We start from the raw sequence: 17930 nt of genomic DNA on the forward strand, positions 1-17930 counted from the left end.
TACGAAAAAATAGTTCCTGTTGATTTAAAAATACAAATACTCAAGAGTAAGAGTACAATACACTGAAATTTGTGTTATAAAAATGGTTAAATTTAATTTTAATTCAACCTATTTCCATTTAAAATATATAAATTTTTTGCTGTGCCTGCCGTTAAGCTTTTGTGTTTGAAATGTTAATGGTTAATGCCGGGCCTATGCCTATGAAGGTGCAGTTCATGAGTCAGCCTAACCAGAAAATGTCAGTCTGATCAGAGAGCAGCAGTGGGTTAAACCTGAAAAAGAAACAGGCTGTACTCACCAGCGACTGCAATTTATCACAGGTTGCAACAGAAAAATTTGTAAAATGCATTCAAGTGCCGCAAAATATTTAAAGCATGCCACCGGGGCCACCAGACTCGACTCTCCGACTTTAGTGAAGTCATTAAGCTGGAAGTTAGGTAACTCATCGGATGGTTCGCCGCCATGAGGCAATTTTCCGAGCCCTGCAGCAGCAGCCCCATCCAGCATTCAACAGCCAGCATTCAACAGCCACCAGCTGAAGCTGATTGAGCCGTAATTAGGCGGCTGCCTCATCGGATCTTGCCAGGGTTTTCACCATTTTTATATACTTCTTTTCCACTCGCGGTGTGTGTGTTGTGTGTTGCAAACTTAATTAGACGGAGCCGAGTTGTCAGTGGTTATGTGGGTCGCCTGGCAATCAACACCCGCAAAAATGTGTTACAGATATACGCAGATAAAAGTATAATTTGACAACTGCCAGCAAAAAGCAGTCGAAATTGACATGGACGGCCGCGAGTCATACTCGTGAAGTGGAATTCCAGGCACGTTGAAAATTAACCAAAAAGGTGTATGAGCGAGCGAGTATATATAAAAAGAAGAAAAGAACAGGGGGCACAGAATAAAAACCATAACCGTATAAAACGAAAACTGGGCACGGTCCAAAAGGTGTTGAGGTGACCAGCGACCAGCGACCGAAAGACCAGGTGAACAACCGTCTGATTGCCTTTTGGAGATCTTTACAGCTATTTACTTATGCCAGTCTCGCCCCCTCTCTTTCACTCTCTCCACAGCCGACTCTTTCTTTCATTTGTATTCCTAATTTCGGTGGCCGAAAGGCACCTGATTTTGTTTGGTGTTTTTTTTTTCTTCCAACATGTTGAGCACTCTAATTATATTTGTTGTTTTCCTTTTTGTTGATAAACAAAGAAAGTTTGTGGTAAATATAATTAAAACAACATCGCGATAAAACAACATATCTCGTGCTATTGCAATTAAGGTGTAACCAAAAGAAGCTGTAAATGAATTGAAATAAATCATTATGAGTGCATATTTTATACCACAATGCAGGCCTAATTAGGAAATTAAGGTGGTATTAGGTGTTTAAAGAAGTTAACTATGCGTATGTACGAAAATAATTAGTTTCTTAGAAATTATAGTTTATTTATTTGTGAACATGCTATGTAAATAAATGCTTTGTATATATAAAGACATGCATGTGGAATTTCACAAAATCAAATCTTATCGCTCAACTGAAAAAAAAGACTGTTAAAAATAAACATATTTGTCTAGTCCTTATGAACATTTATTATTAAGAAATACCCTTTATTAAAATACTCCTCCATTTAAATTGGCTAATCCTTTATAATGATTTTCCTTGCATAACTTTTATCAACTTTGACGGAACATTTCCCGTTCCAGCTTTCATAAGTCATGATTATATTTCTCTCATGTTTTCTTTTGAACTTTTGCTAATTTTGTTTTTTTTTGTTTGAAGTTATGTAAAGTTAATGCTCGCTCCATCAATGCTGGTAGCTCAAAACTTTTGTTCGTTCATATTTACGTTTTTTTGCCATCATCATCATCTGCCGTCATCGTGTGTCTATCCGTTGGATCACTTTCACTGACGTTGGTTCCCCCAAGGCTGTTTCCAGCTTGTTTTTGTAGATATTTTTTAATTTTTTGCAATGTTGATATCAACAATGAACAAATGCGATAAATGTTTATTATATTTAATGTAGGTCAATTTTTTTAACCATGATGCTAGCCATTCTTTTCTTTTGTATTTATCTATTTTTCCGATGGGATGCACAAGAGCGATTGTGAAAATTCATTTGTAAAATTATTTTTGTCAATTTTTTGATATGCATAAATCCCCCTAAAACAACAACGCAAAGAACGATACAGAAAAAACTCGCTTTGCACAGCAGTTGCATAAATACGTAAATGTAAACATTTTTGGCAACGATTGGACAAATATTTGTTAACAAAGTATGTATATGTGTGTATAATGAATGGAAAATGTAAAATGTACAAAAGGTATGAGGGGGAGGTGAAGAGCGAGATAAAGAATTGTGGCAAGGTGCAAATATACTGTTTTGTTATCCGTAATGAATGTGGGCAAATAATTGCTATATCGAGTGCATTGAATTTACAAGCATGTGAATATATATCTCAATATTTACAGTGTTTTTGCAACGTATATTGCACGTGGCCCATCAGTCAGACTATTCTTTCGATTTCGACTTCGATAGTGTGTCAAACTGTCATGCTATTTCATGGAATTCCGAATTTTTTGATTGATATGACGCCAGAATTAGTTTCTAATTTTGTTTTTTTACCATTTGATTATAGAAAAGCGATAAGGCTGTGATTGGGCTAGAATTCAAGGTGTTTGAGTATTTTCAGTTTCGGCTAAAATTCAAGGTGTTTGAGTATTTTCAGTTTAAAGTCAACGCTAAATGTATCGCAGCAAAACAGAAAACTAGATAAACGATTCGTGAGAACTAAACTTTAAAAACGGTTTGAGTTTAATAGGTAATCAAAAATATCTTAAAGTTCGTGTTTATTTTCCTGAACCTCTATTATTTTAAACAAATCTATGCAAATCGCTTTCTTTCATGTTTTATCTAGATGAATAAGTTATTCTTTAATCTTACTTGTAGCTAACCCCCAAGCCTTAATTAATAAAAATACATCTAATCTTATCAGAAAGGTTGATAGGGTTTTCTTAGAATATAGGTGTTTTAATTAATTGGTTCCATAAGGAAATAGAATGTTTAAGATACGTGAACTCTGGGTTAACAAATGGTTGCCAAATTTCCCAAAATGAATAGATATTAATATCAATTTACTACTGATTAAAACTTGCTTCTCGGAAATCAGAGTTATTCTCTTTCCTGCAATCTGTGTGTTGCAAGTTCCAGTTAACTATACGCAAGATTGAAACTGTAAATTACCTTTAGGTTGTGGGTAGCAACGACAAACTTGTAGATACAGTTACTTTGCTACCCACTCACGCAGATTCGCAGATACAGGAAAGTGCAGTAACACAACTCTTCGAGGCCATCGCTGTCGTCACAACTACATATCGCCGACGCCTCGCCTGCAACTTTTACAATCGCAGCTAATTAGCAAATTCATGCTAATTTCGAGTTGTAACAAATAAAATTACAAAGTGCACGTGTTGCTTTATGTAATTAGTTGCAACATGTTGGCAAAACTTTGAGCTCTCAAGAGAGCGGAGATAAGTCCTTGCCTCGTTTGGGGTGATAAAACAAAAGTTATGTCCCATGGGAACGAGAACGAGAACGAGAAACTGGGGAACCGCGAAAGCTGGGAAACTTCGAAGCGCATAATTCATAATGAAGATGTTGTAAAGAGGCGATCGCTCCAAAGTCTAGACAAAGGGACTGCTCGTTTATCACAATGCAAAAAAGGGGCTGCCAGAAGGGGCTGCCAAAAGGGGCTGGCTAGGGTCCCAAAAGTGGGATGGTCCCCCGGTTCTAGAGGAAGTCTGCGCATAATTACAACTCTTAACTCTTGGCCCAGGCGTCTCCACCGATTTCTATGGCTCGTTGAGATATGCTCACGAAACACGATTTTCACAAAATGTCAGGCACATTTTATAAAAAACTCATGTTAAATTATAAATATTTTCGAGGATAAAAAATTTCTAATTGTTAAATATATTTTTAAATGAGGTAACTGAACTTTACGTCTTTAAATTTACTTAAAGTTCGATAAATATATAATTTTTAAAAATTTTGTATTTCTATTATAGTATTTATTTTTTTTTTAACTATCTTAGTTTTGAATATGTTTTAAGTTATCAATACACAAAATATTTTACATTTAGAATCAATACTTTTATCATTTAAATATATTTTTAAATGAAATCAAAAGTCGTTTTCGTTAAAAGGTTAAATTCAAGGAATAGGACTTCTCCCTATTTCCCCCTTCGTGTCACGAGGTCATTTCTGTTTTAAGCTGGACAGCTACTGAAAGCTTTTGAAGGTCCAAATCGATTTTAGTTATTGATTGTAATGATTCCTTAGGCACCATCCTTCATGTCAGCTTCCTTTAGGTCGCCTTCTATCCTTTCCCAGAGCTATGATTAATTTTTGTTTCGAATCAGGTTTTGCCGGCTTTGTTGTTGTTGTTGCTGCTGCTGCTGTCTTTTGTGATTTGAAAAATTAGTGCAAACTGCAAATGATCATAAATCAAACAGTTTTGTTGATTGCATTCGAAGTGCCCACAAATTGCATGATTCTGCAATTTCTGGACTGCATCTCCTCGCCAAACCTGCAGTTTGCATTCCCCGGATGCTGCTGACACGACAACAACATTGGAGTTGGAGTCTTGTCCCTTGGAATCCCAGAAGTGGGGGATTTTCGAAGGAAGGGAAGGGAAGGCATTCCTGCCCATGGTAGTTCCGCAAATAGTTCGAATGTTTCTGAGGCAAATACAACCTGAGTCAGGCATTTTTATATCTTTCGGTTTTTATTGTCTTTCTGCCATTTTTATTGCATTTTAATTATATGGTATTTTGGTAAAAATAAACTTCAATTCTCTCTAATGTGTAAGGCAAAATATTAGCAGCTATGATGACGAAACCCCGTGATAACTGGTTTGCCAGCTATGTAAATTCCCTCTCCATCTCTAGTTAATACTCAAAAGAAGCATCGCGTGTGTAGTTAAGGCCACACGACCTTCGCTCATCGATGATTATGCGGGATATAGCATTGACCACTCAAAACGGTTCAAGACAATTGCACAAAATTAACTGCCATACCTGGTGATGATGATGATGATGATAGCCACATAGCTCCATGACGTAAGCCCAGCACTTTGTCCGTCGATCATTAGCAAATAATTTACGCTATTTATTTGGGGAGTGAGCAGAGAGTGAGCCGGGTTACCTTTCGGCAACTGGGAATCGTTCTTGTAATCGGCTTAAAGTTTATGGACCACCATTTATCTTAATGAACTGCCATCGAGGTTTTCAGCAATAGTTTGGGTGGTCAATTTCTGTAAGTAGCTTAAAGTCGATCGCCACAACATTTTGTTCTCGCTTCTGTGTTTTGTTTTCGAGCTGCATCTGCATCTGCTTTGGCTTTATCTGGCTTTTAGACAACAATGTGTGTGTGTTGCCAGGGGAATTGCAGTCCGCATTTAAAGCATCGCTAATTAGTGTTGCCATTTCAATTAGCCCATTGATGTGTCGTCGAGACGGTAGTTTGCTCATCTATTTGGGTGAGTTGGTCACCGCATCTACAGCCACATCCACATCCAAACGACTGCTGCCCACACCATATTGCTCTTCGGCATGCGATTGGATCGGAGTTCTCTGCCAAGTTGTCTGTCCTCGTGTACCTTGAAGTAGCTTGATATCAGCAGACAACGGCCAACACCTAACCGGTTTGGCAGAGGGAAAAATGGCAAAAAGCAGGAAAAATATGCGATAATACATAGTATGTGGGCGTTTGAATTGAACCCAAGAGAAAGCCAAGTAAAGTGGAGGAGAGAAAATGTCGGAAAACCCCGTTGGGAGACACTAAACCATATTGATTAGCCAGTGACCCAAAACGAAAATGTTTGGAAAACATTTAGGAATCTTGAAGGCAAAAATGGGTTTTAAGAAATTTCTCTGCATGCCCCATTTTATTAGCTTCAGATTAGAGGAAATAAGTATAGAAAATATGGTTTTAGACAATTTTCTGAAGCGTATTTGAAAAATATAATAATATAAAATATATCTGTTTTTGAATGTATTCAAAATTATATTTATATAATATTAAGTTTGAGAGTCTATATGCGAGGTATTTGTGATCTTAAAATTAATCAGAATTAAAAATGTTCCTTTTATGTCATAGCGACCATGGAACTTTAATTTGATTAACTTTTATCAATTTCGTTACAAAATCGAACCATGTTAGAAACAAACCGTACATAATCCACTAAAATGATTATATAATATTTCTGTGGCAATAAATTCTGAATATTAATTTCATATTCAGCATAATAAGCAAACCAAATACAAACCCTTTATTATAATGGGAAATTTACCATGTGCCTGGCCGAAGCGGAAGTGAGACTCCCACGACAAACATATGGTTCCAGTGTCATAAATTCATAGCCTTACAAAAATAATTAAATACATTGTAATCTATAACTACAAGCAATACATTATCTTGTTGATAGTGAGAAATTTATCGAAGCTTTAGCTTATATTCTGTTTGCATATTTTTCTGTAATTGCAGCTTTTGTGGTCACGCAACGAAGAAGGGAAGCCAGGAAGCGGGCAAGGAAACCTATGCAAAGGTGAGCACTCTGCAGGGAAAACAAACAAATTTTCAATGTCAATTTGTAGCTGGAATTTATGATAGCCATTGTTTTGTGCGCCAAAGCCAAATATGGCTAACAATTTCACTGAACATGGCCGGCTACTTACGGCCAGCTAACTAGCCAAGAGACCAGGTCTCATTGTCTCGAATGTGTTGTGTGGCTGCCTTTTATTTACTTTTCTTAACTTTTTCTGTGTGCCCTGCTGTCGGTCTCTTGGCTCTCGCTCTTGGCCTCGTTATTGTGCCAAATGGCCATAAAAGGTTAATTGGGTCCTTAGCAACTCGGCTGCTGCTACAAATAATGCAGGCATTCCTTAGACTTGGGCGACTGCTTTTTTTCCTACCTAGGCGCGACATAGAAAAATCTTAATTAGTTAATTAAAACAACAAAGAAACTGCAGTCGCGACAAGAACTGGTCAACTGCTTCAATGGTCCTCTTTTTACCTTACTTTTTGTCCTTTTCAGTGGGTCTCTTGTGTCCGCTGCACAGATACAAAAATGAAAAGCTAAAAAAAAAATATATTGCTATTGAATTTAACATTTTAATATAACATTCTAGTTCTTAACACAATCCATATTAAATTTATTGATTTTATTTAAAAATATTTGAGCTAATGTAAAAAATGTTTCCTTTTTTTTAGATAAATATTATTATGGTTTACATTTAAATACATTTTTTATATATTGGAATACATTTCGAAAATAGTCAAATGAAATATTAAAAAAATACTTTTAATTTCCATATTAAAACAAACTAAAATAAATAGAGAATGAAAAACTTTTATGTACTATGATTTTTGTGTACCTGTATACATAAAATGGAACATTAGAGGCAACATTTTCTTTAAATAGAGGAAAACAAGCCTGAGTATTCCTTGATATGCATTTTATTCTCTTTGCTTTCTTTAGTATTTGAAAAGTTAGAAAAGTGATGTGACATGAAAAAATCCATACTTGGTTTTTCCTCTGTGCACTTTTCTGGTCTGTTTTCCAAGGGCGGACTGCAAGTAGTTCACTTGGGCTACTGCATAATTCATTCGGTTTTAATGACATCGAGGCGTGGATGCTGGACTCGGATAGAGACACGTTGTCTGCTCCTCCATATATCCATCCATTCGCTCCTTCAAATCCCTCGAGGTGACATTAAACTATGAAAGGCATTTAGTTTAGCGATTTATATAGGCGACTTTTTGACAGTTTTATGTCGCCCAGATGCAGTTACAGATACAGATATAGATACGCTTTGGCCAGCGATAACGAGCTGCAAGCAGCTGAAATGTTCTCCTTGTTTTGCTTTCCCGCAGCCTCATTAAATGGAGCGGCAAATGTTTATATATATTTATTTGCAGACAACATTCGCCCCACAAATACTCGTTATCCTTTGCCATCGTCGATGCAATTGCCTGGCAGGGATTTATTTGCTTTTAAGCAGTTTGTAATTGCCGTACATCCAACGTGCAAGCAACGTAATCCACCAGTGAGATGTGTGTGTCCAGTGGCCAAAAGTAAACGCCAAAGGGTTCAGGGTTCCTCCTTCGAGTGCAGCTTAGCCCCCAGGGGATTTCAATTTTATTTTACCCTAACGAATCACATTAAAACGGAGGAAGTGCAAATGAATTTAATGAGGAATTGGGCTGTAGGGTGTTGCAGTTGTTGAATGCATTCAGAGAAAATTTTAAACTAAAAATGCTCTTGTATTACGTATTACATATTCAGAAGAACATATTTAGTTGTATTCAAAGGTTATAAAAATGACAGAAACTTTTCTTGTGCACATTATGCAGGGATTATTAATTTCTAGACTTAAACTTAAAAGTTTGGACAACCCCTTTTGCTCCAAAACAAGCAAACTTTTTGACAGGTTCAAAGCGCAGCCAATTTCCCTTAAACTTTCCATGCAATATCATTTATGATCTAATTTGACTCATCTCATCTCCATTTTCCCTTAGAGCGACCTTTGCCAAAAAAAATGGAAAAACTTTTGCTTCCAGCAAATTGTTGGACATGGCAAACCTCAGCAAAAAATTCGCCACAAATGTTATTTTCAATTTCTTTTTTTTTAGTTCCACAGCTTTTGAAGGGAAGGGTTTCCCTGAGTTTTCGCCTCTTTCCCACCCCCTTCTTGACCGCAAAATGTGGGCCCTAATCTGATGCCAACGAAAATGAGCATCAGGAAAAAGGACAAAGTAGAAAAATAAATATAATATAGGAGCATGTTGTGGGCCTAGACATGAAAAATGCCCATGAGCGGTGGGGCACACACATTCAGAAACTGAAACCATTTTTGTCATTTGACAGGCAATTTTCAGGCGTAACATTTTCGATTTTTCTAGCCCTCTGCTTTTCATTTTCCGCCACAACGCAACCGAATTATCTCCCCCGAAAAAGGGCCTCTCACTAAAAAGAACAGAAATAAAATGTGTGCTGTCCGATGGTGACCCGAAAAAAATGTCCATATATAGTACAATCTGACGATTATAGTTTATACAGCCAAAAACATGTGCAGGACACAGGCGTATATGTGTGGTGCTAAATCTGTTGCCATTTCTCATGTTTCAGGACCCGGGTCACAAAACATTTTTCCCATTTTTCCACAAGCCTGCCAATCTGCTGGGAAATATTTAATCGAGCTGCCACATTGAAATATATTGAGTGCATTACCAAATCCAGCAGCCGCTCACAATTCAAATCTAGCTCTGGGCTATCATTTGATTAAATCTAAATCTGTTTACGAGCCGCAATTTTCCCGCCGTTATAGTCTCTCCCTTTTTATAGTCCCAGTTGCAAGTAATAAATTAATTTTTCCCCCTTCATGGCGGTGCTTTGTTTTGGGACTTTTTGTTTGCTCTGAGTAAACCTGAACAAACAAAATTAACGCTGATAACTTGTTGTGTGTAGCTCGCTCTTTTTCAGTAGTTTGGCAAACAGTTCTGGCGCGAGTTTGTTTTTGTGCAGCTTTGCAAACGAATTAGAGGGTATATGGGAATTAGCTTGGAAACGAATAGTTGTGAGTGAAAAATACGAAATGGTAAAAGTCTTTGCTCTAAATACATGTGCTAACTAATATCAGTGTCATATTAATTCACACATATTTGTAATGTCTGGAATTTATGAGTGGATTGTAATTTAATTTGCTGTGATTAAGGGTCAGTTGTAAAAAGTAAATTAGATACAAAAGTTATTTTTGTTTCAGCAGAGCATTTCTATTTAAATCATTTCTTTTTAAAGAAATTATATTTATTTGGGGATATAAAGCGTTTATTTAAAGGGCATAAACTAGTCTCCAACTCTCTGTTTCAATAAAAAATATTTCAGTTTGTTGGAAATTAGTTTCTTATTCAATTTGCCAAAGTTGATGGCCAAATGGCCAAGGGCCAGCCGTATTGAAAGCGGCAAAATGCAATTCCCGCTCTAAAGTGCAGAAAAAACCAAAAAAAAAATCTAAACCCAAACATAAGTCGAAAAGGCCAAAAAAGGCCAATAAACAAAAAAAAAAAAAAGGAGAGAGCCGTGAAAATCGTGAAGATGCCGCTGACTGGTCAGGTTGAAAAATGGCATGGAATGGAAATGAAATTGAGGGCCCGGCGGAATGGCTTTGACTTCGAAAATGGCAAAAAAAAAAAGGAAAACAAATAAATATTGAGGTCGTGCAATAAAACCGAGGAAAAGCGCTACATGGGGAGTGGTTGATGGTGGACACTGCAAGTGGAAAATGCATGCATATGCAAATGAACAATTGAATTCCTTGCGGCTCATTTTGAGTTTTATTTGAAACGAGTTTTACTTTAAGCTTTCGGTCTTTTGGGACTTGCTGCGCCTTTTTGCCATTTAATTTGGCCAACTTGCTTGACCTTCAAAATTAGTTTTGGCACGGCATTAGACAGTAGAACGCTGACCTTGTTTTCTGGTTGTGCAAGTGCAAGGTCAGCAGATAAAAAATAAAGCAAAAATTGCTGAAACGGAGTCAGAACAGAGAACTTGGTTGGACCAAAAACCGAAGCTGAATCTGGGGAATTCTGATTACGTTCCATTTGGATTCTTCTCAGATTTCTCGCCACACATTTTTTATTTTGGGTTTTGGGCTGGGCCAACAAGTTTGGCAAGTTTCTTTTGGACAGTTTGCTGAATGAATTAGGCAAAAATCTAGCCCGACTTTTTGACAAGTTTGCTGGCAACAAAGGAAACGATTTGTGGCCAGTTGTCATAGATTATCAAAGTCTGGCGGCCAAAAAAAGGGGAAAACAAATAATTTGATTTGATTTCTGGTTTATGTGAATCGGATAATGATGATGATATCAGATGGGCCAGTTTGTTCAACTCCAGAAACTCTTAAAACTCAAGGAAATTTCTTTGCAGAAAACTTTCCAAAATTTAAAATACATTTCTAATGCCGTTCCATGCAAGTTGGTAATCAACTCTTTATCTCCCAAGAGAGATATATGGAAAATCCATGAATCTTGTTGACTGCCAATTGTTTAATTGCAGTTTAATAGCCCTCTCGCACACTCTCATCCTGTAATTTATTTTCGAACAATGAAAAGTGCACACACAAAAACGGCAGCGAAAGAAACAGATGTTAGAGGAAAAACATTTACTTACATTTTCCACATGTATAGTATGTGGAAAAGCATTGCTGCTGCCCCCGTTTGTCAAATTAAGAGCCATAAAAAATGCGTGGCATGTAAGCAATTGTCGGCGGGGATCGCCGCAGATTGGTGAGGATGCAGTGCAGCTGGAACAGGAACAGGTCCTAGTCTCGTCGGTCGAGCAAAACGAAGCGAACTGGTTACCTGCCTCGCAAATTAACAGTTAAGCGCCAACGGTAAATAATTGTCAAAGACCACAACCAGTCCAAAGATGCTGCCTCTGAAAAAAAAGCGTTTCGTGATGCACCGCTCTCAGGTGAAGCTGAAGCTAAAACTGAAGACGAAGATGAAGATGAAGTCGCGCGCCGGTTGCATTTGCCATCGCAAATGAGGTTTGACTGGTTTCCGTGACATGAACCAAATGCCCAAAAGGAGTTCTGCCAAATACAGTGGGCTCTGACTTTGAAGGTTGCGAAAAGAATTTACGTATATAATTAAGGTGAAAACAGAAAGAAGTATGAAAAGGTGAAACGAAACTTTTGTTAACTTAATTCAAAACTATTGATCATGAACAATTTCTCAATAAGATGAGCATTAAATTAATGCCACGAAATTTTAAAAACAAAACGTACATATGTGGTTTAAAAATAAGCCCGAAGACTAAAGTTTAAGACTCTTCGGTATTAAAATGAGTCTAACAAGTAATGGGGTTATATTAATATAATAACTTATACTTTAATACTGACTGTAGCTTATTTTGAAGGCACACTTATTGAAACAAAACGTTCAGTTTTTGTTTGGGTGTTTCTAATAAGTAAATATTTTTTAAGGGGCTCAGCTAAAAATTTTTATACTGCAACAAATAGTTGTGGGAATAGCAAATACGAAAAAAAAGATGGTAAATATTTAAACATAATAACTTGAAACTGTCATTGCCTTAAAAATATATATAAATTAGATTATTTTAACCAAGTCAAATGATTTCTGACCTACTTTCATAGTCACATTGAGTATTTATTCTGCCGCATGAATTGATAATTATTGAAATGATATAAAATTGTCAAAATCTTTACCGAGATTCAGACTTTCTATATGTGAGTTGTCGACCAAAAGATTTTGAGGAAAGCTCTTCGCCGCAGGCTAGTCAGCCTTCTTTCATTTAATACTGATATTTTCTGGCAAGGAACCAAGTTTGCCCGGCCGCATCAGAAGCGCAGACCAAGTCGAATTCAATTACCATCCGTTGAGATTTCAATTTGTGTGTGGTGGCTGCCTGCGATTCTCACTGTACCTGCTTGGAAAGAAGACCTGCCTGTCTGTATGTCTGTCTGTGGGTCTGTTGGCAGCAAACCCATCCATTCCCCACCGTTTTTGCCAAGATGCTGGCTGGTCTGTGCTTCTTAGACTGGTAATTCTAGTCGCCTTGGCAACTTCGCGCTGCTGGCGGATGTGCAAATATTTTGATTAAATTTTCTCCATGGCAACTTTCTTTCCACGAAGCGAGGCTGCAACTGCAGAGGCAACCTCATCATCATCAGCAGTTGGAAAGAGCAGTTGCAGTGGCACCGGCAGTGGCAGTGGCATCCATCTCCCAGTTTTCTGGCTCTGGTGTTCTCAGTGAGTGCATTTCCAGAGTTTTCTTCTGATTTTCCCCCCACTGATTTTCAAACACGTTCTGCCAGCGTATCCCCAGTCCTCAAACTTGACTTACTGATGGACATAATTCCCAAAAATTATGGTGCAAAGTTCGGGCTAAAGTTCGACCTGCTATAACACAACGCAACTTCATTCCTATGCACTCGAGAACCAAGAACTCATTAGAAACTAAAAAGTTTTCATTTGCCACCGAATGCAAATGAATATTAAACGGGGGGTGCAATGAGAATGGAAGTTCGCTGTGGCTGCTTTTTAATAACTGTGGATTAAGTCTGCATAAATAATAATGATTATAAACTGTGTGAACCGCAGACAGCGTGGAAATGCGCAGTCCGGAAAATTCCTTCTTACAGCCACGAAAAGTTTCCTGCATAAGAAAATGACAAATGATCGCCGAGCAAAAGTATTCAAAAAGTAGCTAGCAGTAGCGGCAAAAAAGATGGAAAGCTGAAACCGCGACAATAAACTTTTCTTCCCCTTTTTTCTGCTTTTTTCTGTTTTATTCTGTTCCAAGGAAAATGCGAAAAATTCTTGGACTTTGTTATGCGTAATTTGAGATCTCTTATACACCGACCGATTCCCCTTGGCTTTTTCCGCAGGCGTGCCTTTAATTTGCAGTTAAGTGTTCGACGAATTATCTTGGCAATTATTTTTTGAAAGCACTGATTAATGCAGAGCATAGATAAGGCGATCCGAACTAAAAGCAATTTGCGAGTCAACTACTCTCCTTTCTCTTTCCTTAGCACCCGAGCTACTTGCCTATGGAATTTAATTGTATCTTATCTGGGGAGCAGAACAAGAGCGAGCCTGAACTAGACTCATCAGGGAAGGCACAAATTGCCCGACTCGCTTATCAGTCAATTAGCCAGGCGATAAGACGCAACACGAAGCGAAAAATTAGGTAAGACAGGTGAAGAAGGTGAAGAAGGTGAAGACAAGTAGCCTACAGGGAAAACAAAAGTGGGGAGTAGTCTGCCAGTCATTAAAACGCTTACCAGGTCCACGCTTACTTCCTCTCCGTTTCTGTAATTTCCCTTATCGCAGGAACAATAAAAGTTTCCATTCCTTATCAAACCGGAAATGGGATTTTTTGGGCCATCAGGCCAACAACCAACATACATAAATAAAAAAATCTAAAACTTTTTAAAGTAATATTTTTACATATTTAACTCAGTCATTTTTATTTCCTCCTGATAAAAATTTATTGTTTGGCGCAAACGAAAACAGAGACTAATGGGACAAAATAATCTGCAGATAAAATCCCATCAGTCCCCTCTTTCAACATAATTTTATACAGATATTTTAGCAGCGAAGCACCAATGTTGGCTATTTTCATTAGCTGCACAAAACCCTAAAACCCACACACATTCTCACTAGGAAATCCAAATAAATGCCAACATTAAATACCCATTTGGAGCTGAACATGTTTTCCAAACGGCAGGCATATAATATTATGATATCTATGGCCCAAAATAACTGCATTTCAAATTTATACAACCTAGCCCAAAGACCAAACCCCAAACCAAACATTACGCATACGCCGCTTGAACCGTTGCCAAACCAACGGCGCAGCAACAGAAGAGCATTTTAATTAATTCACAAATTTAAACGACCGACCGACCTGCCTGCAATCTATCAAAGAAGTCATCAATTATAGGCGGCTGTCGGGAATTTTATTATGAAGTCAGTGGTTCGATTAACGATAGGGAATTCCGAGTGAGTGAAACAGACGCCGACTTGCATCTGATAAATACTCCATTTAGTTGGTCGAAAATAGACGAAAACTGACGGCAGAAATCCGGCAATTAGCGTGTTGTTGGCGAGTATTTTGGGATGGTTCCGAAATAATAATTGAGATTGTCAACATTTGGTTTTGACAACCCCCTCGCCGTCGCCCTCGACCTGCCTGCCAACTTTAATCGCTCTATTTTGCCCGGGCAAACTCAGTGTGTGTGTGTGTGTGTTGCTGTTTTACAGCTGACTGAGGACATGACATGCTGGTTACGACCCCTTTGGCACCTCACCCTCGCATCGCCCTCGCACCCACCCGAAGTCTTTCTCTTTTGTTTTCAATTTATAAGCGCATACAACGGAAATTGCCAACATGGCATGGGGAAAATCATAGAGGGTCGCGGGCTGGATGGCACTTGAACCCAACGAGCCATAACAAAAGGCACACGAAGTAATTAACTTGTATTTATTGTATGCACACATAGTTGCCATGGTTAGTTTGCCGTGGTGAGAGGGCGATGTGGGGATGCTGCCCTCTAATTGATAAGCTCAGAGTTGGATTGGCCCTCGATCCACGGGCTCTTTCTCTGGGATTTCTGTTCTGCCCAGCATAGCCAGCATAGCCAGCATAGCCAGCATAGCCAGCATGTGCAGTCAATTACTTTGGGCCAGAACTGCAATCTGTGGCCGGCGCTCGAAAAGCCTTCAATGAGTGCCGATCACTGAGGCGCCCCGTCTAATGTTTATTACTTTTCTTCTTTTTATACACATTTTCCTCAATAGACTTTAAATTCCAGGCTATGTTTTTTGCAACTAAGCTACACTTGACAAAATGTGGGACAGATGCAAGCACAAGTTTCTTAATATTTAAAATTTTAAAATAAATAAAAATTTTGGACAAACGAAATTTAATTTTCTTAACTTAGCTAATAAGAAACTCGTTATTAATTTCATATTTTTCAATTTAAAAGAACTAAAAAAACTGGTGCTAGTGCGTGTTTCGCTTGTCAACTTTGCCAGAAGTATTGGAAGTAGTAGGGTCAGGCAACTAATCCTGGGGCTAATTCAATTTAAACCAGTATCAAACGCAAACTTGAACATTTGCCATACACATAACCCACAGCGGCGGCAGTCGCTAATTGGATTAGCATCGAAGGGTATTCAACTGCGGTTGCCGGGCGAGGAACCACAATTTCTTGTTTTCTGTTATCCGTTTCTGTTGCTGCTGCTTCTCGGTGGATGCACTGCACCAACCTGACACGCAACTTCACTCTCTGTGGGGCAACCACTTGAGCTTCTCACCCTATCAATCTTACCCATGCACTGGAATAACATACATGAGTAGGTTTATACCCCTGAATTATAACTTGTGTTATAAAAAGAAAATATGTATATCTATAAAAAACACTAAAATTATACTAAAGAATCTGGATAACAAATTTGTAACAGATAAATACGGTTTCTACTATAGTTTTCCTGTAAAAGTATTGTCTTACAAATTATTTAATTTTAATTAAAAATACTTTTTTAACCTTTAGTTGTAAAATGTACTGGAAAAAATACATGACAAGGCTTACACGCTCATAATTAAATTTTTTATATTAATGAATGATCTACATAATTAAAGTATTGTAATAATGATGAAAGGTGCTGTTAATAAACTCTTAACATAAAAAGTGTTTGTTATTAAAGTTTTCCTGCAAAACTATTGTCCTAAAACTACTGTATATCCAATTAAAAATGATTTTTAAATGTTTAATTCAAATGTTTTCTGTAACTATCCCAGATTTGGGATGTAAGCACGCCCTGAATAATACCACATTCAAGAGCCATTCTTACAGCATGTTGGACATGTTGGTCTGCCTTGGACATTGACTCCATTTTTCCGTAAGTCCACCTCTGTCCCGTTCTGTTTCGTTGGCTTGGGGGCTCAAGTGGCGTGTCCATGTCATTTACCTGGCAGCCACTCAAGTGGCAAGAGCAAAGGTGGTGCGCAGGGCTGAGTGGGCTCTGCGGATCGGTACACAGTTCTGATGCGGTTTTTGCTGCAATTATATAATATTGACATTAGTTGCATGTTGGCTGTCGTATTATGTTTGTGACGAGGCCGGAGACTGGAGGTTTCGAGATTCGAGCTTCGAGCTTAATTGCAAAATGCAGCAACAGCAGCAGCGTCGAAAGATGAAGATAAAGATGCGGCATCATCAGCACAAATCCAAAATCAATACTATCTTTAATGGCTCAATTACTTGATTTGCGTTTCAGTTTAATGGCTTAAAAACATATAAATTAATTGCCATTTGAGGTCTGGGATTAAGCTTGAATCTGTTTAAATTGAAATCAGTAACCTTTAAGTATTTTTGCATCTTTTATTCACAGACTCTGCCCAACGATCCTTCCGTTCTTAAAGTTCTTCGGTCACACATATCCAGGCGCTTCAGACTGATTGAATGCACAGACTGCTATTAAAACATAGACGATATCTTCCAAGAGGACAACGCATATCAGAAAGAGAGAACAAGGAGCAAAAATACGATTGGAAAACGAGAAAAACATATCCTGCATCATAAATCATTGCCTGGCTTTGATTAATGTTGCGTATACGCAATGTTGCCGGCCCCCGTGTTGGCCTCTAACTAAGTGAAAGCTCAAATCGGTCAAAGCGAGCGAGATAGAACACTTCCATTAGCACCTTCTGGGACATAACAACAACGTAATCATCATCATCATCACTAGCTGTTTAATCCACAAATCCAGAAACCAAAGATGGCCTTCATCTGGCGACGACGTTCCACAACGATTGTGAAGCTAGTGGCCTTCCTGCTGGCCATTTGGTTCTGTATAGCCTTTCTGGTCTACACGGACGACACGCGGCGAAGAGCCTCCCAGGATGGGGGCGGTGGTGGGAGTGGCGTGGGAAGTGCCCTGGGAGGGGGCGGCGCTGGAGGACTAGGTGATCCCGTTGCAATGGCGCTAAGGAACGAACCCGTCGTCGAGGACTTTGGCATCAATGGGAATGTAATCGGCGGAGGAGGAGGTGGAGGCAGTGGAGGAGGAGGAGGCGGTGGTGGTCAGAAGCAGGTGCACGATGAGGCTGATATCCCACCCACCGTGGGCAAGCACAAGATCGACCTCCAGGCGGAAAGGCTGCGAAAGAAGGCGGCTGAGCAACCGAAGAAAAAGCCGCAAGACGGTGAGTTTTAATTGCATATTAACAGCATTTATTGGTTAATTGGGAAGTGGAGAAATTCTATGGAATAGCTTGAACAAGTTGCATATTAACAGCATTTATTAGTTTATTGGGGAATAATATAATTCAATAGAACAATTCGA

At 38.4% G+C, this 17930-nt stretch overlaps 1 protein-coding gene across 1 annotated transcript in view; it reads left to right on the forward strand.

Moving 5' to 3' along the window:
- Nucleotides 1-17930, forward strand: part of LOC128254429 (putative polypeptide N-acetylgalactosaminyltransferase 9) — a 62607-nt gene that overhangs the window by 9306 nt on the left and 35371 nt on the right. Inside the window, 1 exon segment of the mRNA XM_052983535.1 lies at nt 16977-17790. Coding sequence (XP_052839495.1) covers nt 17364-17790 — 427 coding nt within the window. The 5' untranslated portion in view covers nt 16977-17363.

The sequence above is a fragment of the Drosophila gunungcola genome (genome assembly GCF_025200985.1).
Source record: "Drosophila gunungcola strain Sukarami chromosome 2R unlocalized genomic scaffold, Dgunungcola_SK_2 000004F, whole genome shotgun sequence".
NCBI classification, from domain to species: domain Eukaryota; kingdom Metazoa; phylum Arthropoda; class Insecta; order Diptera; family Drosophilidae; genus Drosophila; species Drosophila gunungcola.